At 48.5% G+C, this 26,355-nt stretch overlaps 1 protein-coding gene across 1 annotated transcript in view; it reads right to left on the reverse strand.

Moving 5' to 3' along the window:
• The window catches only part of LOC140403226 (complement C3-like), a 466,462-nt gene that overhangs the window by 266,653 nt on the left and 173,454 nt on the right, over nucleotides 1-26,355 (reverse strand). Inside the window, exon 18 of the mRNA XM_072490983.1 lies at nucleotides 23,731-23,839. Within this exon, the coding sequence (XP_072347084.1) occupies nucleotides 23,731-23,839 (109 nt within the window). The remainder of the gene's footprint in view (nucleotides 1-23,730; nucleotides 23,840-26,355) is intronic.

A 26,355-nucleotide genomic window follows, 5' to 3' on the forward strand; every position in this document is an offset into this window, starting at 1 on the left:
GGAAGATTAGTCACTGCAGTCAGCAATCAAGGAAAATTTATGGCTGATCCAAATCAAAGTGTAGATTCAGAGTCTTCAGCAGGCAGAAAATTACTCCCCACTACATCCAAGGGGGGTGCTGGAATACCAGATGTTTCTGTTGAAGATATGTTGGGGGATTGTAGATCTTTCATTCATAGACAATTTGACCTAGGTGAAACCTCAAAAAAAATTGAATCAAGTATGATATCCCCAGAGGATAGTGGTTCTTCGATAATATCAAGAGAGCATGGGGAAAATGCACACGATTACACGGTGCAGAACATTTAAAATGGTCCCTGGTAATTACAGGACAGATACGCAGTCAGCAAGAGATCATTATTAAAAATAAAAGTGATAATGAGTATAGGTCCACTAAAGACCAACTAATTGCAGTTGTTGAAGAATTGTGAGATGCACAATCCAAACGTGAGCATTATGGTGAAATTAAAACAGATTTGCAAAATAAAACCTCTGAACTCCAGCAGTTATCTTTTCAAATAGCAGAATTTCAAATTCGAGTTTTCGATGTGGAGTCAAAATACCAACAGTTGCAATTAAATACTGAGCGAAGTGATGATGAGTATAGGTCCACTAAAGACCAACTAATTGCAGTTGTTGAAGAATTGCAAGATGCAAAATCTAAATTTGAGCATTATGATGAAATTAGAACAGATTTGCAGAACAAAACCTCTGAACTCCAGCAGTTATCTTTTCAAATAGCAGAATTCCAAATTCAAGTTTTTAAAGTGGAGTCAGAATACCAACAGTTGCAATTAAACACTGAGCGAATTAAACTTGAAAATTGCAAATTAATCGAAAAAATATGTGTTTTAGAAAGAGATATAAACAACGTCACTGAACACTGCAATCTTTCTCTGCAGAAATTTGAACAAACAGCACAAACTCAGAAATCAGCCCAAGCACCCCACCTAGTGGCACAATCGGCAATTGCACAGCCAAGATCAAGGGCCTGACTCTCTGAAATGGAGACAGAGTGTTCGCGCCATCGTGAACGCCGTCGAGGTTCACGATGGCACGAAACGGCCCCTATCCCAACCGATTCAGGGCCTCGAAAATGGGCTAGGACCGGCGGCGTGTCATTTACCCGCGCATGCGTGGTTGCCGTCCTCCCCGAGTACGCCCCGCAAGCGGATGTCCAACTGATCTTGCGGGGTTGCGGAAGAAAGGAGCTCCTCCTTCAGAGAGGCCGGCCCGACGATCGGTGGGTGCCGATCGCGGACCAGACCCTATTTGAGGCCTCCCCAGGTGCAGGATCCCCCCCTTCCCCCCCCCCCCGCTGCAGGCCGCCCCCCCCCCCCAGCGTTCCCGTGCTGTTCCCGCCGGCAGCAACCAGGTGTGGACGGCGCCGGGGGGAACCCGCCGTTTTCGGCAGGCCATCCGGCACTGAGAATCGCGGGGGTACCGGTGAATCGCCATTTTGGCTGTCTCGGGCGATTCACTGGACTGCGCCACGCAAAACGCGATTGTGCCGATCTGGCCGCTTCCGTGAATAGCGGGAGGGCGTCGGACCGGCGTCGTGGGCAAGTTTGACGACCTAGGTGATTCTCTGAAACGGCGCGGGAGCAGAGAATCGCACCCAGTGTTCCTACAATGCAAAATACTAAATTAATTCGACTAGCCCCTTTAAAACGCAAACGGGTTAGAGTAGGAAGCAAAAAAATAGAAGGAGACGGTGAAACTATCACTAGAAACATATTTGACCACCAATGGATTCATGAACCAACAGATCCTTCAAAAATTGACTAATGGTCCAAAGATCTTCCACACCCTAAAAAAGGTGGTATAACCACATGGGATGGAATTCACAGATTACAAGCCATTTACAGTCTCCACCCATTTGATGGAGTACAAATTCTGACTATCATGCTAGGTACTCGTGTAATTTCAACCCTTGGAAATGAAGTAGAAGTTGCCCTTGGAGACGATTTGCAAAATTTAGAAGCTGGTTGGCTAGGAGTCAAGAATTGGATATTAAAATTTCGCCCCCCAAGGACCAATTGGTCTAAGATCACATCTTGCATTCAAAAAAATAATGAAGATATTCAGGATTTTGAGGAAAGATTTTTACATACCAGGAAAATGACACATGGGATGCAAGCACTTTAAGTCCATTAAAAACGGCTTTTATAGCCGGTGTTAAACCTGAAGTTTCTGCTGCCTTGAATTTGGTTTTATCAGCTTGGGCCACAGCTGGCACATACCGAGACATAGTTGACCGATGCATTCAGATAGATCGTGGTTTGCACAATCAGGCAACTTTTAACACTGCAGCTGCTCAAATGCAGCCTATTGCTCAAATCCAGCCCATGTTACCTGCTGCTCCAGCGGCGGCTGTTGCAGCACCTGCAGGATTATCAGCAGTAACTACAATTTCACCACCAGCGCCAGGGCAAACATGTACCCTTGCTCCATTAAAATCATGTAAGAAAATACCACAATGTCTTTTCTGTGGTAGAGTAGGACACTGGATGGCAAAATGCTATCATAAACAACGGATGGATTTGAGAGATGATAATGAAGTAGACAATGTTCACTACAATACATTTCCACCTCGTGGTCAATCATGCAACGCGTACCAACAAGACACACCCAGTATGGCTTCTGGTCAGTACCACTGGCTAAGCAACTGCAACCATGGTTTGCTTTTACAGTTAATCAGCAACAGTATCACAATAGCCCAACTGTTTACCATGTGGCTCTACAGAATCATCTCAGGCAACTGCCTGTTTGGCCTTCCACCATTATCCAGTATGAAGATGATGTTCTGATAACCTCCATCAATAAAGAAGATCATGACAAAGACTTACGGGTGGTCTTGAACCACCTCAGTGCTAATGGTCATAAAGCTAGCTTTGCCAAAGCACAAATTGCCCAGAAAGAAGATGTTTACTTGGGACAGAAAATTTCCAAAGGAAAAGGGAACTTACTCAGAACAGAACGACTGCCCCCAAAGCAGCTAAAGAAACCTCAACGTATCGCTAAAAAGTTGCCGAAAACTGTCATTATTCTGAATGTTGCTTTATTAATTTAAAGAAATTAACATATCTTGTTAGCTGTGTTTCCTTTAACAGAATTGACAAATTCATTTACAGAAAACCAAGATACAGCGCAAGATTGGTTCACTTATATATTCAATAAGTTATTGTGTTTGATATTTTAAAATAAATGTTTAAAATTAGCCTGGAAATTAAAACTTCAAACAATGTGGAAGCTGGTTTTTAAAAAAAAAAACTCTGATTAAAAGCAAATCTATATTCCAAAAAAACAGATCGTTCAAAGACATTTGGCAGCAATCCAACTTTTACTCCCAGTCCATTTGAGTGACAAATATTTTTTAAAAACATTTAAAGATGCGAATGGCATCATTCCAAGCTATACGCCCCTTTTTGTCTCCGCAAGAAAATTAATCCTTTCAACAAGCTTTTGTGTATAATCCAGAAGATGTCAAAGACTTGACAATTCACATCCAATACAAAGTTTCATTATTATTCATTTATCAGTGAATTATTCTTAATAATTTATTAATAAATTACATAATCAATTTTGATAATCATTTTACCATTTATTACTAGATCATATGTTCAACTTTTTATTGTATAATCATTTTATTTGTATACATGAAGTTATTATTATTAATTGTTTATTGCTGAATTATGTAATCAATTTTCAATCAGTATATCAATGTTAAGATCTGTAAAATGTTTGCCGCAATTTTAATTTTCAGTTATTTAATTGGCTTTGTGAACGTTGTACCAGAACTCAATAAGAACACATTTCTTTACACATCTAAGATATATGCTAAAAACTTTAATATTTCCAATTGTTGGGTATGCATTGCAACCCCTACTAACTCAGGGGAGGGTATTCCCTTTCTAACTATTCCCTTTAATGCTTCAGAAACGGCAGAATGGTACATCTATCAAAGTGTCCCTCACTCTGTGGTGATCCGTTCTGGAGCATATTCATGTGGAAAAGGAAGGTACCAGGTTCACATCCAAAAATCTATTAACTTATGGAAATCTGCAGGCTATCCACTAAACACCTTTTCAGGATGGCACCAACTTAAATACAACCTTGACAAAAAACCTCAACATCTTAACCTCCCAACTAATAGTAAAAAAGGATCAATTTGCCTCATCAGTAAGAACCCCAAAGGGATACAAATGGGTAATAGTGTTTGTACTAATTATGTAGATGTTAACACAGCTTATGAATGTACAGGTGATCGCTTGCAGGGAGTTCTGCGGTCCTCAAGGACCTCAAGTTTCGGGGGCAGCTGCTCGGAGAAATAAACGTTCCATTACCTTAAAAGATGCAATTTATGCTAGAATGATTCCTTTCGATTGGGAAATGAGGATGGAGAATGAATTAAATAAAATAACAACCATCTTACAAAACATCACCGATTACACTGCCACTGCACTAGATAAAATTTCTGACGAAATGCGAGCAATTCGAACCATGGTATTACAAAATCGAATGGCACTTGACAATGTGCTAGCTGAAAAAGGTGGCACCTGCGCCCTGATTGGTGCAGAATGTTGCACTTTCATTCCCGATAACTCGAAAGAAGTTAAAGATTTGGCATCACATATCCAAAAGGAAATCAAAAAACTTGATCCACCCCAATTTATCTCTCTCTGGGATAAAATTTGCAAGTGGCTTGGACATACTGGAATGTCCACAATAAGAATAATCCTATTCTCCTGTGTAGCTGTATTCATCATTTACATAACATACCAATGTGGTAAGTGCATAAAAAAACTATTCGCTGAACGCAGGGGACCAACTATCAGAATGATTCAAACTAACCCAACTGCACCCCCAATTGATGAATTTGAGCTGAAATACTATTATTGAGATGTTACTGATCAATCAACTATTTGACTGTATTATTAACATATTGTATAATTTATTAATACTATCAGTAGGATCAAATTTGATTAATTTATTAATTATAATAATTATTTTGAAATGCCTGTTGCAATGCTAAGTGTCCATTCTATTGTTTAAAACTGCAATAACAATATGAATGAGTTATTCTTTGCGCATTTACCTATCTTATCGCATTAATGATGTCTTTTATCTTATTCTGATATATCTCACTTAATTTTTCGATTTATCAAAGGGCCAACTGTAGAAGCCAGGTATTTCTAATACAACTATTATAGGTAAAAGATAGCTGTTTAAGCATAAATATTAAGCCACAATTTTAAATACCCATTTAAAATGAGAATTTCAGCACCCATAACCTCAGGTCATGACAAAACACACAGCTTCAACAGAGGCACAAAAAGCCTGACACATGCATAAACTAATTGGAGATAAAAACAACATTTTCACTAAGGTATTTTCAAAGACAGTTTGGCATTAAGAAATGAGCTGTACCAGTAATCAGATCAAGGACGAAGCAGGCACCATAGCAACATGAAGGCACCATTGTTCACAATGCAGATAACAGCTAAGTCAGCAGAAGACCAGTTTTTGCTGGTAAAAGATAAAGCAGATTATCGCATTCCATAACATGCACAAGTATTCAAACATGAAACAATTAAAACTAATATTGCACATTGAAGGTGGACGGCTTGCCGTCAAATCAAATGTGTTTGAGTCTAACCCAAACCAATTAGGATTATATTGGGGTGTGATTAGATGACTTAAGACAGATATGAAAGGGTATAACTGAAAAAGGTTCGCCCCACCATTTTTGGAGTGTTTTGTGTTAGGGAGTGTGTTTTAGTTTTGTGTTTTAGTTATGTTGGAGTTTAGTTTTAGTTTAGTTCTCTCTCTCTCTCCCTCTCTCTCTCTCTCTCTCGTTTTCATATTTCATTTCCAGACTTTGACCTTTTAAATGACTTTCGAGCTGTCTGCCTAAGCAAGAAGATAATGGGCGAAATTCTCCGGGAACGGCGCGATGTCCGCCAACTGGTGCCCAAAACGGCGCAAATCAGTCGGGCATCGCGCCGCCCCAAAGGTGCAGAATGCTCCGCATCTTGGGGGGCCGAGCCCCAACCATAAGGGGCTAGGTCGGCGCTGTACGAATTTCCACCCCACCAGCTGGCGGAAAAGGCCTTTGGTGCCCCGCCAGCTGGCGCAGAAATGACATCTCCAGGCAGCGCATGCGCGGGAGCGTTAGCGGCCGCTGACTGCATTCCCGCGCATGCGCAGTGGAGGGAGTCTCTTCCGCCTCTGCCATGGTGGAGACCGTGGCGAAGGCGGAAGGGAAATAGTGCCCCCACGGCACAGGCCCGCCTGCGGATCGGTGGGCCCCGATCACGGGCCAGGCTACCGTGGGGGCACCCCCCGGGGCCAGATCGCCCCGCGCCCCTCCCAGGACCACGGAGCCTGCCCGCGCCGCCTTGTCTCGCCGGTAAGGTAGGTGGTTTAATCTACGCCGGCGGGACAGGCATTTTAGCGGCGGGACTTGGGCCCATCCGGGCCGGAGAATCGTGGGAGGTGGCCCGCCAACCGGCGCGACGCGATTCCCGCCCCCGCCGAATATCCGGTGGTGGAGAATTCGGCAACCGCCAGGGGGCGGGATTCACGCCAGGGCCCGGCGATTCGCCGACCCGGCGGGGGGTCGGAGAATCTCGCCCAATGTCTTTGAATCTCTGTAAGCTTCAAATTGTCTACAAATTGCCTTTGAAATGACATTCAAATTGTAATCAATAGAAGACAAATAAAACAATTCCTATTGGCACCTGAGAAGTTTTAATTTAAATTTCTACTGAGTTCCAGTAATCGCAAAGTGCTGCTGGTAACCGAATAGTAGGAATACTATAAATTCCTTCAACTTGGCGTAGTCCAATATTAGGAATCTTACAGATGGGAGACTTCAACTTCCCCAATATTGACTGGGACTCACTTAGTGCCAGGGGCTTAGACGGGGCAGAGTTTGTAAGGAGCATCCAGGAGAGCTTCTTAAAACAATATGCAGACAGTCCAACTAGGGAAGGGGCGGTACTGGACTTGGTATTGGGGAATGAGCCCGGCCAGGTGGTAGAAGTTTCAGTAGGGGAGCATTTCGGGAACAGTGACCACAATTCAGTAAGATTTAAAGTGCTGGTGGACAAGGATAAGAGTGGTCCGAGGATGAATGTGCTAAATTGGGGGAAGGCTGATTATAACAATATTAGGCAGGAACTGAAGAACCTAGATTGGGGGCGGATGTTTGAGGGTAAATCAACATCTGACATGTGGGAGGCTTTCAAGTGTCAGTTGAAAGGAATTCAAGACCGGCATGTTCCTGTGAGGAAGAAGGATAAATACGGCAATTTTCGGGAACCTTGGATAACGAGAGATGTTGTAGGCCTAGTCAAAAATAAAAAGGAGGCATTTGTCAGGGCTAAAAGGCTGGGATCAGACGAAGCCTGTGTGGAATATAAGGAAAGTAGGAAGGAACTTAAGCAAGGAGTCAGGAGGGCTAGAAGGGGTCACAAAAAGTCATTGGCAAATAGGGTTAAGGAAAATCCCAAGGCTTTTTACACGTACATAAAAAGCAAGAGGGTAGCCAGGGAAAGGGTTGGCCCACTGAAGGATAGGCAAGGGAATCTATGTGTGGAGCCAGAGGAAATGGGTGAGGTACTAAATGAATACTTTGCATCAGTACTCACCAAAGAGAAGGAATTGGTAGATATTGAGTCTGGAGAAGGGTGTGTAGATAGCCTGGGTCACATTGAGATCCAAAAAGACGAGGTGTTGGGCGTCTTCAAAAATATTAAGGTAGATAAGTCCCCAGGGCCTGATGGGATCTCCCCCAGAATACTGAAGGAGGCTAGAGAGGAAATTGCTGAGGCCTTGACAGAAATCTTTGGATCCTCACTGTCTTCAGGTGATGTCCCGGAGGACTGGAGAATAGCCAATGTTGTTCCTTTGTTTAAGAAGGGTAGCAAGGATAATCCAGGGAACTACAGGCCGGTGAGCCTTACTTCAGTGGTAGGGAAATTACTGGAGAGAATTCTTCGAGACAGGAAGCAAATGGATGTATTAGCGAGAGGCAGCATGGTTTTGTGAAGGGGAGGTCATGTCTCACTAACTTGATAAAGTTTTTCGAAGAGGTCACAAAGATGATTGATGCAGGTAGGGCAATGGATGTTGTCTATATGGACTTCAGTAAGCCTTTGACAAGGTCCCTCAAGGTAGACCAGTACAAAAGCTGAAGTCACACGGGATCAGGGGTGAGCTGGCAAGGTGGATACAGAACTGGCTAGGTCATAGAAGGCAGAGAATAGCAATGGAAGGATGCTTTTCTTAATGGAGGGCTGTGACTAGTGGTGTTCCGCAGGGATCAGTGCTGGGACCTTTGCTGTTTGTAGTATATATAAATGATTTGGAGGAAAATGTAACTGGTCTGATTAGTAAGTTTGCAGACGACACAAAGGTTGGTGGAATTGTGGGTAGCGATGAAGACTGTCAGAGGATACAGCAGGATTTAGATTGTTTGGAGACTTGGGCGGAGAGATGGCAGATGGAGTTTAATCCAGACAAATGTGAGGTAATGCATTTTGGAAGGTCTAATGCAGGTAGGGAATATACAGTGAATGGTAGAAACCTCAAGAGTATTGAAAGTCAGAGAGATCTAGGTGTAGAGGTCCACAGGTCACTGAAAGGGGCAACACTATAGGTGGAGAAGGTAGTCAAGAAGGCATACGGCATGCTTGCCTTCATTGGCTGGGCCATTGAGTATAAGAATTGGCAAATCATGTTGCAGCTGTATAGAACCTTAGTTAGGCCACACTTGGAGTATAGTGTTCAATTCTGGTTGCCACACTACAAGAAGGATGTGGAGGCTTTAGAGAGGGTGCAGAAGAGATTTACCAGAATGTTGCCTGGTATGGAGGGCATTAGCTATGAGGAGCGGTTGAATAAATCCGGTTTGTTCTTACTGGAACGATGGAGGTTGAGGGGCGACCTGATAGAGGTCTACAAATTTATGAGGGGCATGGACAGAGTGGATAGTCAGAGGCTTTTCTCCAGGGTGGAGGGGTCAATTACTAGGGGGCATAGGTCTAAGGTGCGAGGGGCAAGGTTTAGAGTAGATGTACGAGGCAAGTTTTTTTTACACAGAGGGTAGTGGGTGTCTGGAACCCGCTGCCAGAGGAGGTGGTGGATCAGGGACGATAGTGACATTTAAGGGGCATCTTGACAAATACATGAATAGGATGGGAATAGAGGGATACGGACCCAGGAAGTGTAGAAGATTGTAGTTTAGTCGGGCAGCATGGTCGGCACGGGCTTGGAGGGCCTGTTCCTGTGCTATACTTTTCTTTGTTCTTTGTTCTTGTTGTTCACCCATTAGCAACTGTATACAAAGGATCATGCTCAGCCATTCGAACACTTCCAGAATGATGCCATCACCAAACAAACTTCCCCTTGTGTCCCAAATGATGCTGTCCCATCACAACAACCTGATCCACTCCCAACAAACGGGCCCTTCCCTTGGAACCTTTCCATGCTCGCACAGTAGATGCAACTCCTTTTTTGGGAGAAATAATTTTTATTAAATTTTAAACATTGCATTTAAAAGAATATAAAAGATATGGGGCCGAATTCTCCGGTCGGCAATGCCAAAATCGAGTTTGGCGATTGGCTGGAGAATCCCCGTTCACGACCAAATTGGGGACGGCGCCGCTTTCGCGATTGTCCGCCCCCTCTATAGCGACGTACTCACGAGTCCGGATGCGCCATACCGACGGCCTCGGGACGTTGCCTGATGCCCGCCCCCCCCCGATGCTCCGCCCCAACTGGCCGAGTTCCCGACGGCGTCGCTCGCGTGTGGTCTCATCCGTCGGGAACTTGGCATGGTGGCTGCGGACTCAGTCCAGCGCTGCCACTGTTGGGGGAGAGCCGATCCGCGGGTAGCGGGGATTTTTCCAGAGGCTGGGTGCACTGTTGGGTGGATGATCCGGGGTGCGCGAGCCGGCCAAAGTGGGGACACTATGTTGCAGGGCGGGTCCGCGAGCGGCAGGCGCCGGTAGGTGCTGTGTTACACATCCATGGCATTTCTCCGGGGCGTATTGGGAGCTGGAGCTGAGCTCGATGCTGCCTTGATGCTAGCCCCCAGCCAAGGAGGATCGGTGGCCGTTTTACGCCATTTTATTCTGTCGCAAAATCGGAGCAGATGGAATGTTTGTTATGTTTTATCAACAAGCACTTTTTTACAAAGATTCTCCTTCTTTGTAAATTCCTCCGGCGTCAGCCTAGCCCCTCAATGTTGGGGCTCGGCCCCCAAAGATGCAGAGCATTCCGCACCTTTGGGGCGGCGCGATGCCCGTCTGATTGGCGCCGTTTTGGGCGCCAGTCGGCGGACATCGCGCCGTTTCGGGAGAATTTCGCCCCATATTTCTCCTTTAACTTCTCCAAGCTAGTGAACCGCCCTACCAAATAAAATAGATCTCCCATCTTCTCCAATCTTTTCTCCTTCCCAGCACTAAATGTGGCATCCAGCCTTGCCAGTTTGAATAAGCTGGGATGGTGGTCTGCCGCCGTGGGGAACAGGCCGGCTGTGGAGCGCGTGGCTGGCTGAGGAGGGGTTATGGCTAGTCAGCGGGGGAGGGGGGCGGGTAGCCCCCTGATCCGGCTGATAACCTGGAACGTAAGAGGGCTGAATGGGCCAGTTAAGCGGGCCCAGGTATTCGCGCACCTGAAGGGGCTGAAGGCGGATGTGGTCATGCTCCAGGAGACACACCTGAAGGTGGCAGACCAGGTAAGATTGAGGAAGGGGTGGGTAGACCAGGTGTTTCATTTGGGGCTGGATGCCAAAAATCGTGGGGTGGCGATCTTGGTGGGAAAGAGGGTGTCGTTCGAGGCGTCAAGCATTGTGACAGACAATGGCGGCAGGTACGTAATGGTAAGTGGTAAGCTGCAAGGGGAGAGGGTGGTGCTGGTCAACGTGTACGCCCCGAACTGGGACGATGCGGGTTTTATGCGGCGCATGTTGGGTCGGATCCCGGACTTGGAAGTGGGGGGCCTGATAATGGGGGGGGGGGGGGACTTTAACATGGTGTTGGATCCGGCACTGGATTGCTCCAGGTCTAGGACGGTCGGAGGCCGGCGGCGGCTAAAGTGCTGAGGGGGTTTTTGGACCAGATGGGAGGGCTGGACCCTTGGAGATTTGCAAGGCCGGGGGCTCGGGAATTTTCATTCTTCTCGCATGTTCATAAGGCCTATTCCCGGATCAACTTTTTTGTTATGAGCAGGGCGCTGATGGCGAGAGTAGAGGATACCGAGTACTCGTCGATAGCCATTTCGGATCACGCCCCGCATTGGGTAGACCTAGAGCTGGGGGAGGAGAGGGACCAGCGTCTGTTGTGGCGCTTGGAGGTGCGGCTGTTGGCGGACGAGCAGGTGAGCGAGCGGGTCCGAAGAAGCATCGAGAGATATCTGGAGGCCAACGATAACGGGGAGGTCCGAGTGGGGATGGTCTGGGAGGCGCTGAAGGCGGTGGTTAGGGGAGAGCTGATCTCCATTAGGGCCCACAAGGAGAGGAGGGAGCAGAGGGAGTGGCTGGTGGGGGAGATGGTGAGGGTAGACAGGAGGTATGCGGATATGCCGGAGAGGGACTGTTGAGGGACAGGCATAGCCTCCAGACCGAATTCGACCTGTTGACCACCAGGAAGGCGGAGGCGCAGTGGAGGAAGGCCCAGGGGGAGATTTATGAATATGGGGAAAAGGCAAGTCGGATGCTGGCACATCAGCTTCGGAAGCGGGACGCAGCTAGGGAGATAGGGAGTGTTAAGGATAGGGGGGAGGGTGGGGGGGGGGGGGGCGGGGAGAGTGTGGTGCGCAGTGGGGTTGGCATTAATGGGGTCGTCTGGGACTTTTATGAGGAACTGTATCGGTCCGAGCCCCCAGTGGAGGAGGGATGGGCTGCTTTCTGGACCAGCTGAAGTTCCCGAAGGTGGAGGAGGGACTGGTGGCAGGATTAGTGGCCCCGATTGGGCTGGAGGAGCTGGCCAAAGGGATAGGGAGCATGCAGGCGGGGAAGGCACCAGGGCCGGACGGTTTCCCGGTTGAATTTTACAAAAAATATGTGGAACTGTTGGGCCCGTTGCTGGTTAGGACCTTCAATGAGGCAAGGGATGGGGGGACGTTGCCCCCGACGATGTTCCGGGCACTGATCTCCTTGATCCTGAAGTGGGACAAGGATCCCCTGCAGTGTGGGTCTTACAGGCTGATTTCATTGTTAAATGTAGATGCCAAGGTGCTGGCGAAGGTCTTAGCCACGAGAATTGAGGATTGTGTGCTGCAGGTTATCCACGAAGACCAGACGGGGTTCGTGAAGGGGAGGCAGTTGAACGCGAATGTGCGGAGGCTCGTGAACGTTATTATGATGCCGGCGAAGGAGGGGGAGGCAGAGATACTGGCGGCGATGGACACTGAGAAGGCCTTCGATAGGGTAGAGTGGGGATACTTGTGGGAAGTGCTGAAGAGGTTTGGGGAGGGGTTCGGCAGGTGGGTTAGGCTGTTGTACGAGGTCCCGATGGCAAGTGTGGCCACGAACAAGAGGAGGTCTGAGTACTTTTGGTTGCATCGAGGGACGAGGCAGGGGTGTCCCTTGTCCCCCCTGCTCTTTGCCCTGCCGATTGAACCCCTGGCTATGGCACTGAGGGAGTCGAGGAACTGGAGAGGGCTGGTGCGGGGTGGGGAGGAGCATGGGGTATCGCTCTATGCGGACGACTTGCTGCTATATGTGGCAGACCCGGTGGGGGGAATGCCAGAGGTAATGAGTATCCTCAGGGAGTTCGGGGATTTAGAACATAAGAACTAGAAGCAGGAGTAGGCCATCTGGCCCCTCGAGCCTGCTCCACCATTCAATGAGACATTGGCTGATCTTTTGTGGACTCAGCTCCACTTTCCGGCCCGAACACCATAACCCTTAATCCCTTTATTCTTCAAAAAACTATCTATCTTTATCTTAAAAACATTTAATGAAGGAGCCTCTACTGCTTCACTGGGCAAGGAATTCCATAGATTCACAACCCTTTGGGTGAAGAAGTTCCTCCTAAACTCAGTCCTAAATCTACTTCCCCTTATTTTGAGGCTATGCCCCCTAGTTCTGCTTTCACCTGCCTGTGGAAACAACCTGCCCGCATCTATCCTATCAATTCCAGAGCCGTCAAGCGGTCTAACAGGAGCTGCAACTGGACACACTTCTTGAACGTGAAGGAGCCAGGGATAGTGGACGTGTCCCTGAGCTCCCATATCGCACACGAGGAGCATGATCTCCTGCCATGTCTTAAACCTTCGGTTAGCTTCAACAATTACAATTCCCCCCCAAAAAAAATTAATAAATAAATAAACAACGAAGAAAAAAAATAAATAAATATACCAATGAAAAGAAACAGAAAAACAGAAACACTACTTACCAGTCACTTACCAGGGATAAAAAACACCTCCTCCCAACCCAGCTTCGAATTCCCACCTAGATTCAAATTCCCAAACTCACTCTTAGCTGTGTCTCACTCTGACTGTGTCTTCTCTGGCTCACTGGGAAAATTTCTCACGGTACAAGCTCAACATGGGGAAGAGCGAGTTGTTTGTGGTTCACCCAGGGGACCAGGAGAGGGGGATTGGCGAGCTCCCACTAAAAAGGGTGGAGAGGAGCTTCAGGTATTTGGGGGTCCAGGTGGCCAGGAGCTGGGGGGCCCTGCATAGACTTAATTTCACGAGGCTGGTGGAGCAAATGGAGGAGCAGTTTAAGAGGTGGGACGTGTTCCCGGTGTCCCTGGCTGGTAGGGTGCAGTCAGTCAAGGTGACGGTGCTCCCAAGGTTTTTGTTCCTGTTCCTGCCTCCCCATTCTTATCCCGAAGGCTTTCTTTAGGATGGTCAACAGGAGCATAATGGGGTTTGTGTGGGCGCGAGGCACTCCGAGGGTGAGAAAGGTGCTCCTGGAGCGGAGTAGACATAGGGGGGGGCTGGCGCAGCCCAACCTCTGTGGATACTACTGGGCCGCCAATGCGGTGATGGTGCGCAAGTGGGTGATGGAGGGGGAGGGGGCAGCATGGAAGAGGCTGGAGACGGCGTCTTGCAAGGGTATGAGTCTGGAGGCGCTGGCAACGACGCCACTGCCGCTCCCTCCAATGAGGTATACGACGAGCTCGGTGGTGGCGGCTGTCCTCAAAATTTGGGGGCAATGGAGGTGGCACAGGCAGGAAGTGGGGGCCTCGGTGTGGACCCCGATACGGGGGAACCACCGGTTTGACCCAGGGAGAATAGATGGAGGATTTTCGGGGTGGCACAGGGCAGGGATAAGAAGGTTGGGGGACCTGTTTGTGGATGGGAAGTTCGCGAGCCTGGGTGAGCTGAAGGAGAAGTACGGGCTTCCCCCGGGAAACACCTTCAGGTATCAACAGGTAAGGGCGTTTGCCAGGCGGCAAGTGGTGGAATTCCCGCTGCTGCCGCCACGCTTGGTACAGGACAGGGTGCTATCGGGGGCGAGGGTTGGAGAGGGGAAGATCTCGGCAACATACTAGGTGATGCAGAGGAGGCCTTGGTGGAGGTGCTGAAAGGTAAGTGGGAGGAGGAGTTGGGGGAGGAGATCGAGGAGGGGACGTGGGCAGATGCCCTTGGGAGGGTGAACTCTTCCTCTTCGTGCGCGAGGCTCAGCCTCATACAGTTTAAGGTGCTGCACAGGGCACACATGACCGGGACAAGGATGAGCCGGTTTTTGGGGGTGAGGACAGGTGTGTTAGGTGCTCAGGGAGCCCAGCAAACCACACCCATATGTTCTGGGCATGCCCAGCGCTGGAGGAATTTTGGAAGGGCGTAGCGAGGACGGTGTCGAGGGTGTTAGGATCCAGGGTCAAACCGGGCTGGGGGCTTGCAATATTTGGAGTTGCAGAGGAGCCGGGACTGCAGGAGGCGAAAGAGGCCGGAATTCTGGCCTTTGCGTCCCTGGTAGCCCGGCGAAGGATCCTTCTTCAGTGGAAGGATGCTAGGCCCCAAAGCGTGGAACCCTGGATCAACGACATGGCGGGGTTTATTAAATTGGAGAGGGTGAAATTTGCCTTAAGGGGATCGGTGCAAGGGTTCTTCAGGCGGTGGCAACCGTTTTTGGACTTCCTGGCAGAACTGTAGACAATGGTCAGCAGCAGCAGCAACCCGGGGGGGAGGGGGGGTTCTATTTTATTTTTGTTTGTCTATATCTTAGGGGGTGTATATATTTGCTATGTTTGCTGTGGGTTTCGGTGGGTGTTAATATATTATTTATGTATGGGGGAGGGGGCACTGGGTTGTTTTGTTTTGTTTTGTATTTAATTCTATTGGGTTCCTTTTACATTTTGTTGTTGATATTTTGTGAAAACTTTAATAAAAATTATTTTTTAAAAAAAAGTGATTTGCACAAATAGGAGCTAGCGGTGAGACTCCCCCAATTCGAAATGTTGGCAGAGCTGCCTCCAAATCTTTAGCGTGACCACCACCGCAGGATTTATTGAATACTTTGTCGCCAAATAGCGGGAGTGGCGCAGTTACCAGCGCTCCCAAACTCATCTCCCTAACTGACTCCAATTCCATCCTTATCCCGAGGTCCCCCGGGTGTCCGCACCCCCCCAGCATCTTTTCCACATTAGCCAAACAATAGTAATACAACAAATTTGGCAGCGCGAGGACCCCTGTCTGTCGCACCCTCTGAAGCATCCCTCTTAGAATCCTCAGGACCTTGCCCGCCCAGATAAATCCCATAATAAGCTTGTCTACCTCTTGAAAAGAACCATTTGGGCAAAAATTCTGGGACGCACCGGAATAGGAGTAGAAATTTAGGCGGTATGTTCATTCAAACCGACTGAACTCGACCAGCTAGAGATAGCAGGAGGCTGTCATAACTCTGCTTTCCTTTCTGCCTTGACTCACCCCACCAAGCTCGTATAATTCAGCTTCTGTAACTGTCCCCATTCTCCTGCTACTAGTACCTCCAAGTGCCGGAAGGTGGTCCCTGCCAATTGAAACGGCAACCCCCTTGGTATAGTTCCCCCTCCCGCTGCTCCTACCTAATGGTCACCGCATTATAGAAAGGACGTGGAGGCTTTGGAGCGGGTGCAGAGGAGATTTACCAGGACGTTGCCTGGTATGGAGGAAAAATCTTATGAGGAAAGGCTGATGGACTTGAGGTTGTTTTCATTGGAGAGAAGAAGGTTAAGAGGATACTTAATAGAGGCATACAAAATGATCAGGGGGTTAGATAGGATGGAAGTGGCTGGCACGAGGGGACATAGCTTTAAACTGAGGGGTAATAGATATAGGACAGAGGTCAGAGGTAGGTTCTTTACGCAAAGAGTAGTGAGGCCGTGGAATGCCCTACCAGCAACAGTAGTGAACTCGCCAACATTGAGGGCATTTAAAAGTTTATTGGATAAACATATGGATGATAATGGCATAGTGTAGGTTCAATGGCTATTGTTTCGGTGCAACATCGTGGGCCGAAGGGCCTGTACTGCACTGTATCATTCTATGTTCTATGTTCTATGTTCTCCACGATGTTTCTGTCCGAGTGCGCTCCTCTCCACGATGTTTCTGTCCGAGTGTGCTCGTCTCTGCGATGTTTCTGTCCGAGTGCGCTCCTCTCCACGATGTTTCTGTCCGAGTGTGCTCGTCTCTGCGATGTTTCTGTCCGAGTGCGATCCACTCCGCGATGTTTCTGTCCGAGTGCGATCCTCTCCGCGATGTTTCTGTCCGAGTGCGCTCGTCTCTGCGATGTTTCTGTCCGAGTGCGCTCCTCTCCACGATGTTTCTGTCCGAGTGCGCTCCTCCCCATGATGTTTCTGTCCGAGTGCGCTCGTCTCTGCGATGTTTCTGTCCGGGTGCGCTCCCCCCCATGATGTTTCTGGCCGAGTTCACTCCTCCCCGTGATGTTTCTGTCCGAGTGCGATCCTCTCCGCGATGTTTCTGTCCGAGTGCGATCCTCTCCGTGATGTTTCTGTCCGAGTGCGATCCTCTCCGCGATGTTTCTGTCCGAGTGCGCTCGTCTCTGCAATGTTTCTGTCCGAGTGCGCTCCTCTCCACGATGTTTCTGTCCGAGTGCGCTCCTCCCCATGATGTTTCTGTCCGAGTGCGCTCGTCTCTGCGATGTTTCTGTCCGGGTGCGCTCCCCCCCATGATGTTTCTGGCCGAGTTCACTCCTCCCCGTGATGTTTCTGTCCGAGTGCGATCCTCTCCGCGATGTTTCTGTCCGAGTGCGATCCTCTCCGTGATGTTTCTGTCCGAGTGCGCTCCTCTCTGCGATGTTTCTGTCTGCGTGCGATCCGCTCCACGATGTTTCTGTCCGAGTGCGATCCTCTCCGTGATGTTTCGGTCCGAGTGCGATCCTCTCCGTGATGTTTCTGTCCGAGTGCGCTCCTCCCCATGATGTTTCTGTCCGAGTGCGCTCCTCTCTGCGATGTTTCTGTCCGAGTGTGATCCTCTCCACGATGTTTCTGTCCGAGTGCGCTCGTCTCTGCGATGTATCTTTCCGAGTGCGCTCTTCTCTGCGATGTTTCTGTCCGAGTGCGCTCGTCTCTGCGATGTATCTTTCCGAGTGCGCTCCTCTCCGTGATGTTTCTGTCCGAGTGCGCTCGTCTCTGCGATGTTTCTTTCCGAGTGCGCTCCTCTCCGTAATGTTTCTGTCCCAGTGCGCTCGTCTCTGCGATGTTTCTGTCCGAGTGCGCTCCGCCCTGCGATGTTTCTGTCCGAGTGCGCTCCTCCCCGTGATGTTTCTGTCCGAGAGCGCTCCTCTCCACGATGTTTCTGTCCGAGTGCGCTCATCCCCGTGATGTTTCTGTTCGAGTGTGTTCCTCTCCTTGATGTTTCTGTCCGATTGCGCTCCTCTCCGTGATGTTTCTTTCCAAGTGCACTACACTCCGCGATGTTTCTGTCCTAGTGTGCTCGTCTCTGCGATGTTTCTGTCCGAGTGCGCTCGTCTCTGCGATGTTTCTGTCCGAGTGCGCTCCTCCCCGTGATGTTTCTGTCCGAGTGCGCTCGTCTCCGCGATGTTTCTGTCCGAGTGCGCTCTTCTCCACGATGTTTCTGTCCGAATGCGCTCCTCTCCGTGATGTTTTTGTCCGAGTGCGATCTTCTCCGCGATCTTTCTGTCCGAGTGCGCTCCTCTGCACGATGTTTCTGTCCGAGTGCGCTCCTCTCCGCGATGTTTCTGTCCGAATGCGGTCCACTCCGCGATGTTTCTGTCCGAGTGCGCTCCTCTCTGCGATGTTTCTGTCCGAGTGCGCTCTTCTCCGCGATGTTTCTGTCCGAGTGCGCTTCGCTCCACGATGTTTCTGTCCGAGTGCGCTCCTCTCTGTGATGTTTCTGTCCGAGTGCGCTCCTCTCCACGATGTTTCTGTCCGAGTGCGCTCCTCTCCGCGATGTTTCTGTCAGAGTGCGCACTTCTCCGCGATGTTTCTGTCTCAGTGCGCTCCTCTCCGCGATGTTTCTGTCCGAGTGCGCTCCTCTCCGCGATGTTTCTGTCCGAGTGCGATCTTCTCCGCGATGTTTCTGTCCGAGTGCGCTCGTCTCTGCGATGTTTCTGTCCGAGTTCGCTCTTCTCCGTGATGTTTCTGTCCGAGTGCGCTCTTCTCCGCAATGTTTCTGTCCAAGTGCGCTCTTCTCCGCGATGTTTCTGTCCGAGTGCGCTCTTCTCCGCGATGTTTCTGTCTCAGTGCGCTCCTCTCCGCGATGTTTCTGTCCGAGTGCGCTCCTCTCCGCGATGTTTCTGTCCGAGTGCGCTCCTCTCCGCGATGTTTCTGTCCGAGTGCGCTCCTCTCCACGATGTTTCTGTCCGAGTGCGCTCCTCTCCATGATGTTTCTGTCCGAGTGCGCTCCTCTCCGCGATGTTTCTGTCTCAGTGCGCTCCTCTCCGCGATGTTTCTGTCTCAGTGCGCTCCTCTCCGCGATGTTTCTGTCCGAGTGCGCTCCTCTCCGCAATGTTTCTGTCCGAGTGCGCTCCTCTCCGCGATGTTTCTGTCCGAGTGCGCTCCTCTCCACGATGTTTCTGGCCGAGTTCACTCCTCCCCGTGATGTTTCTGTCCGAGTGCGATCCTCTCCGCGATGTTTCTGTCCGAGTGCGATCCTCTCCGTGATGTTTCTGTCCGAGTGCGCTCCTCTCTGCGATGTTTCTGTCTGCGTGCGATCCGCTCCACGATGTTTCTGTCCGAGTGCGATCCTCTCCGTGATGTTTCGGTCCGAGTGCGATCCTCTCCGTGATGTTTCTGTCCGAGTGCGCTCCTCCCCATGATGTTTCTGTCCGAGTGCGCTCCTCTCTGCGATGTTTCTGTCCGAGTGTGATCCTCTCCACGATGTTTCTGTCCGAGTGCGCTCGTCTCTGCGATGTATCTTTCCGAGTGCGCTCTTCTCTGCGATGTTTCTGTCCGAGTGCGCTCGTCTCTGCGATGTATCTTTCCGAGTGCGCTCCTCTCCGTGATGTTTCTGTCCGAGTGCGCTCGTCTCTGCGATGTTTCTTTCCGAGTGCGCTCCTCTCCGTGAAGTTTCTGTCCGAGTGCGCTCCTCCCCGTGATGTTTCTGTCCGAGAGCGCTCCTCTCCACGATGTTTCTGTCCGAGTGCGCTCATCCCCGTGATGTTTCTGTTCGAGTGCGTTCCTCCCCGTGATGTTTCTGTCCGAGTGTGTTCCTCTCCTTGATGTTTCTGTCCGATTGCGCTCCTCTCCGTGATGTTTCTTTCCAAGTGCACTACACTCCGCGATGTTTCTGTCCTAGTGTGCTCGGCTCTGCGATGTTTCTGTCCGAGTGCGCTCGTCTCTGCGATGTTTCTGTCCGAGTGCGCTCCTCCCCGTGATGTTTCTGTCCGAGTGCGCTCGTCTCCGCGATGTTTCTGTCCGAGTGCGCTCTTCTCCACGATGTTTCTGTCCGAATGCGCTCCTCTCCGTGATGTTTTTGTCCGAGTGCGCTCTTCTCCGCGATCTTTCTGTCCGAATGCGGTCCACTCCGCGATGTTTCTGTCCGAGTGCGCTCCTCTCTGCGATGTTTCTGTCCGAGTGCGCTCTTCTCCGCGATGTTTCTGTCCGAGTGCGCTTCGCTCCACGATGTTTCTGTCCGAGTGCGCTCCTCTCTGTGATGTTTCTGTCCGAGTGCGCTCCTCTCCACGATGTTTCTGTCCGAGTGCGCTCCTCTCCGCGATGTTTCTGTCAGAGTGCGCACTTCTCCGCGATGTTTCTGTCTCAGTGCGCTCCTCTCCGCGATGTTTCTGTCCGAGTGCGCTCCTCTCCGCGATGTTTCTGTCCGAGTGCGATCTTCTCCGCGATGTTTCTGTCCGAGTGCGCTCGTCTCTGCGATGTTTCTGTCCGAGTTCGCTCTTCTCCGTGATGTTTCTGTCCGAGTGCGCTCTTCTCCGCAATGTTTCTGTCCAAGTGCGCTCTTCTCCGCGATGTTTCTGTCCGAGTGCGCTCTTCTCCGCGATGTTTCTGTCTCAGTGCGCTCCTCTCCGCGATGTTTCTGTCCGAGTGCGCTCCTCTCCGCGATGTTTCTGTCCGAGTGCGCTCCTCTCCGCGATGTTTCTGTCCGAGTGCGCTCCTCTCCACGATGTTTCTGTCCGAGTGCGCTCCTCTCCATGATGTTTCTGTCCGAGTGCGCTCCTCTCCGCGATGTTTCTGTCTCAGTGCGCTCCTCTCCGCGATGTTTCTGTCTCAGTGCGCTCCTCTCCGCGATGTTTCTGTCCGAGTGCGCTCCTCTCCGCGATGTTTCTGTCCGAGTGCGCTCCTCTCCGCGATGTTTCTGTCCGAGTGCGCTCCTCTCCACGATGTTTCTGTCCGAGTGCGCTCTTCTCCGCGATGTTTCTGTCTCAGTGCGCTCCTCTCCGCGATGTTTCTGTCCGAGTGCGCTCTTTTCCGCGATGTTTCTGTCTCAGTGCGCTCCTCTCCGCGATGTTTCTGTCCGAGTGCGCTCCTCTCCGTGAAGTTTCTGTCCGAGTGCGCTCTTTTCCACGATGTTTCTGTCTCAGTGCGCTCCTCTCCGTGATGTTTCTGTCCGAGTGCGCTCCTCTCCGCGATGTTTCTGTCCGAGTGCGCTCCTCTCCGCGATGTTTCTGTCCGAGTACACTCTTCTCCGCGATGTTTCTGTCTCAGTGCACTCTTCTCCACGATGTTTCTCGCCGAGTCCGCTACTTTCCACGATGTTTCTGTCCGAGTGCGATCCTCTCTGCGATGTTTCTGTCCGAGTGCGATCCTCTCTGCGATGTTTCTGTCCAATGCTCTCTGAGCTGTTTCATGTTGGGTCCGTTCCTGTCCGCACTTTTTCAGGACGGATCCGATGCTCTCCAGGCTTCTTGTGACCAGGCCCAATGCTCTCTGCGCTGCATGTTACTGTTAAGCTCCTGGGTTAAAACTCCCCAAACAATTCCGAGACAAAAACGGGTGAAAAGGACCAAAATATTGGGAACTTAGCGGGAGCCCCCTTTAATGCAATTGCACCGCAGAGAGGAGCGCACTCGGACAGAAACATAATGCAATTGCACCTCCTACATTGCACTGAAAGTCCTCCAACTCCTGCCCTTTTACGTTCTCTCTTCTAAACATCCAAGGCCCCAAACACTTCTTTCAAGCAAACTAGTGCTAACGTGACAGTTCTTTCAATTTAGCACACAATATTTGATGTTCACGACATGATTTTATTGACACTGGGAAACTTACTGCTTTTTAAAACACCTCCACTCAGTCCTTAAGCATGACCCTGAGCTTCTTGTTGCTCATCATTTCAATTCTTCAACTTTAAACCACTCGAACCTCTCTGTCCTTGGCCTACTACAGTGCTTCAGTGAAGCTCAACACAGGCTCAAAGAACAGGATTTCATCTTACTGGTTTATTTTTCCTTATTTTCTTTACTTATCCCATTTGAGTTCTGACAATTAAATCTTTTTGTCATTTGACCTCTCCCGTCTTCTAAACTATCACAGACCTTCTCTTTGGTATTCCATCTTTCACCCTTTCACTTGCTCAAACTTAATACAGTTCTTACTTTCCCAGTTCTGATGAAAGGAGACAGACCTGAAGCATCAACTCGGTTCCCTCTCATTAGATGCTGCCAGACCTTAGCAATCAATATTTTTTTCAGATTTCCAGCATCTACAGAATTTTCTTTTTGTCAAACATTACTTATTGCGGGAGCTTGTGGTGAGCATATTGGCTGTCGTGTTTCCTATGTTACAAATGTAATCCTTTAAGTTACATTTCATGAAAATCCTTCAAAAATAGTGCTTAATTGTCTGTTGAACTGGCTGGGACAATGTTAGGCCATGAAAGATGCTGCAGAAGTCTTTTTCTGACTTACAACCTTTTGTCAGGAAAACAGGTAGTTTTAAGTAATTAATATTAGTATTGCTAAAATTTAGAAATAAGATATAGTTTTTAATTTAGTGTTGCCACATCCAGAAGGATAACCCTACAGTTAGATTCATGTTAGACAAAGGCGCTTTTAAATGTGGTTTTGGTTTCAGTTCAAACTATGCTTCTATTGTGTTTAGAGAGGTTATGACATGAAAAGTAAACAAGTTGGGAGAAGAAAAAATCATTGCTTAGCAATCAGGGGGCACCTTTCAGGTAGGAACACTCTTTGAGTGTAGTTTTAATTGAATTCTTAGCAGTTGGGACTGAATAAAAAATGAAAATGAAAATCGCTTATTGTCACAAGTAGGCTTCAAATGAAGTTACTGTGAAAAGCCCCTAGGCTTCCCCTAGACTAGGAAGCGAAAGAGTGAGCAGCTCTGCGAGAAGCAGAAAAGCGAAAAAGCCTTTCAGTGGAAGAAGGTACACAGAAGCAAGCTCCAGGGGAAGTAAAGGACAGTTAGTTCTAGAAACTAGGGATTGGAAAAGAAGCTTCAGGAATATTGAGCGAAAAAGGAGCAAATAGGAACTGCTTTTCCTGTTTATGGAAGTTAGGCCTGGAAAGAGAACAGCTGATCAGGTGGCTACAGACCAAGCATATATTGAAGCAATCTTAACATTCGGCATCCTTATTTCCAGTTTTTCAAGCAGTAGTATTCTGTTGGGGACTGAATACCTGAGTTTGTGCAGAATTTTGAATACATGTTGTAACTCAAAATAAATGAAGCCTGAAAGGAGAGGTGGAAAACCTGGTGCTAGATTTCTTATCAAAACAGTGCAACAGAATCTTTGTTTGACAAAATAATTAGAAAACCCGGAGTGAATTCTGAATGCAACAACTGATGGATAGCATTGTTTGAAAGAAGATTTAAAGAGTGACTTTATGAGTTGTGGAGTTTGGAAACACTGATGTGACAATCCACGGGGGGAATTTGAGGCAAGAACCACAGAACATTAGTTGAATGGCATCAGCCATTTGGTTTCAGAGTGGGTTGTTACCTTCAAAAACTGTATACATTTGTGAAGCTAAGGGGGGAGTAATACATTTGTGAAGCTAAGTGGGGAGTAATACATTTGTGAAGCTAAGGGGGAAGTAAATTGGTATTGTATTATAATCCAACTTTCCGTGTTTAATCGTTGTTTTTTTCTTCTTGCTAAAAATTAATTTGACGTCATGTACCTGTGTTCCTCCACAATTTCTAAAAAAAAGTAAAATTTACGATCATCAGTGTTCGGCTCTGGAATCTGTCCATCCAATTGTGACACCAATAGGATCCTAACACTTTGGATTGAAAGAATACTACTGAGTGACAATTTTATGTATTCAGTCATAAGAAGCAGTGCAAATACTACACATTCTTACAAATGCACAATAATAATTTGTACCCTTCTCCGGGATTTGTGGGCAGGGTCTTCAGTTGCCACAGCCAGCTTTCTGGAAAGTCACTCCTGGATATAATATCCTTGTAGCGAGAATAGAAATCATCATCATCACCTGAAGAAGAGAGTAAATGGTAATTAGTAAGATACTGGTTCACATTTTCCATTCCAATTGGAAAAATTATACAGTATAATTCACAGCTGTACTTTAAAAGGCAGCACGGTGGCACAGTGTTAGCATTGCGGCCTCATGGCGCCAGGGACCCAGCTTAATTTAGCCTTGGGTGACTGTCTGTGTGGACTTCGCACATTCTCCCTGTGTCTATGTGGGTTTCCTCTGGGTGCTCTGGTTTCCCCCTCCCACATTCCAAAGATGTCCATGTCAGGTAGATTGGCCATGCTGAATTGCCCGTTCGTGTCCAAAGATTTGAAGGTTCGGTAGATTGGCCATGCTGAATTGCCCGTTCGTGTCCAAAGATTTGAAGGTTAGGTAGATTGGCCATGCTGAATTGCCCCGTCGTGTCCAAAGATTTGAAGGTTCGGTAGATTGGCCATGCTGAATTGCCCCGTCGTGTCCAAAGATTTGAAGGTTAGATAGATTGGCCATGCTGAATTGCCCGTTCGTGTCCAAAGATTTGAAGGTTAGGTAGATTGGCCATGATCCATGCGTGGGGTAACGGGGATTAGGTGAGGGAGTAGGCCAAGGTAGAGTGCTCTTTCGATTGTCAGTACAGACCTGTTGGACCAAATGCCCCTTCTGCACTGTAGGGGTTCTATGAAGAAGTGGACTTGCCATGTCAGAGTTTCTGAGAGAATCCTGTTTAACATATTGAATCGGCCACCATCGCTATCTTGAAGTTCACCATTGACCAAAAACTGAACTGAACTTGTCACATAATTACAGTGGTTACAACTGCACGTTAAAGAGTTTGGGAATGCTGCCACGGATAACTAACTGCGTGTCATCCCAAAGCCATGAACAAGGCACAAATTTGAGATAGATATAAATGGGTATGATATAATTGGGGTTACGGAGACATGGCTGCAGAGTGACCAGGGATGGGAACTGACTGACCCAGGGTTTTCAGTATTTAGGAAGGACAGGCATAAAAGAAAAGATGGTGGTGTGTCACTGCGGTTAAAGAGCAATTTAACACAATAGTGAGAAAGGATATTAGCTCTGACAATGTGGAGTCTGCATGGGTAGAGTTGAGAAATACCAAGGGGCAAAAAACATTAGTGGATTTCATATATAGACTCCCGAATTGCAGTGGTGAGGTTGGGAATGGCATTAAACATGAAATTAGAGATGCTTATAACACGGGAATAGCGGTGATCATGGGTGATTTTAATCTTCACATAGGTCAAATTAGCCACAATGCCGTAGAGGAGGAATTCCTGGAGTGTATACGGAATGGTTTTCTTGACCAATATATGGAGGAACCAACTAGAGAGCAGGCCACCTTAGACGTGTAATGAGAAGAGAATCATTGCCAATCTAGCTGTGCGAGACACCTTGGAGATGAGCGACCATAACATGATAGAATTTTTTATCAAGATGGAGAGTGAAGTAGTTGATTCAGAAACTAGGGTGCTGCATTTTAATAAAGGAAACTCTGAAGATATGAGGCGTGAGTTGGCCTTGATAGATTTGGGAGAGTTACTTAAAGGGATGACAGTGGATAAGCAATGGCAAACATTCAAGGAACGCATGGCGGAACAACAGTTCACTCCTGTCTGGCACAAAAGCAAAATATGTAAGAGGGTCAATCCATGGCTTACAAAGGAAATTAGAAATAGTATCTGATCCACGGAAGAAGCACACAGATTGGCCAAGAAAAACAATTGGTCTGAGGCTTGGGAGCAGTTTAGAATTCATCAAAGAAGGACAAAGTGATTGATTAAGAAGGGGAAGGTACAGTACTTCAGTAAGCTTGCAGGGAACATAAAGACTAACATGAAGAGTTTATAGATATGTGAAGAGAAAGAGATTGGTAAAGAGAAATGTAGGCCCCCTACAGACAGAAACAGGGGAATGCATATTAAGGGACAAAGAAATGGCTGACAAAATACTTTGGTTCTTGGAGGTGAGTAGTTAGTTTAAAAACCTTACCTTTACAGGAGCAGCCCTTTGGATTTCGGCGGCAGCAGTGCGCAGGGGCCTTCTTGGAGGTGAGTAGCGACTTTAAAACCACTTACCTTTACAGGAGCAGCCCTTTGGATTTCGGCGGCAGCGGTGCGCAGGGGCCTTCTGGGAGGTGAGTAGTTAGTTTAAAAACCTTACCTTTACAGGAGCAGCCCTTTGGATTTCGGCGGCAGCGGTGCGCAGGGGCCTTCTGGGAGGTGAGTAGTTAGTTTAAAAACCTTACCTTTACAGGAGCAGCCCTTTGGATTTCGGCGGCAGCGGTGTGCAGGGGCCTTCTGGGAGGTGAGTAGTTAGTTTAAAAACCTTACCTTTACAGGAGCAGCCCTTTGGATTTCGGCGGCAGCAGTGCGCAGGGGCCTTCTTGGAGGTGAGTAGCGACTTTAAAACCACTTACCTTTACAGGAGCAGCCCTTTGGATTTCGGCGGCAGCAGTGCGCAGGGGCCTTCTTGGAGGTGAGTAGTGAATTTAAAACCACTTACCTTTA

The sequence above is a fragment of the Scyliorhinus torazame genome, chromosome 27 (genome assembly GCF_047496885.1).
Source record: "Scyliorhinus torazame isolate Kashiwa2021f chromosome 27, sScyTor2.1, whole genome shotgun sequence".
NCBI lineage: Eukaryota > Metazoa > Chordata > Chondrichthyes > Carcharhiniformes > Scyliorhinidae > Scyliorhinus > Scyliorhinus torazame.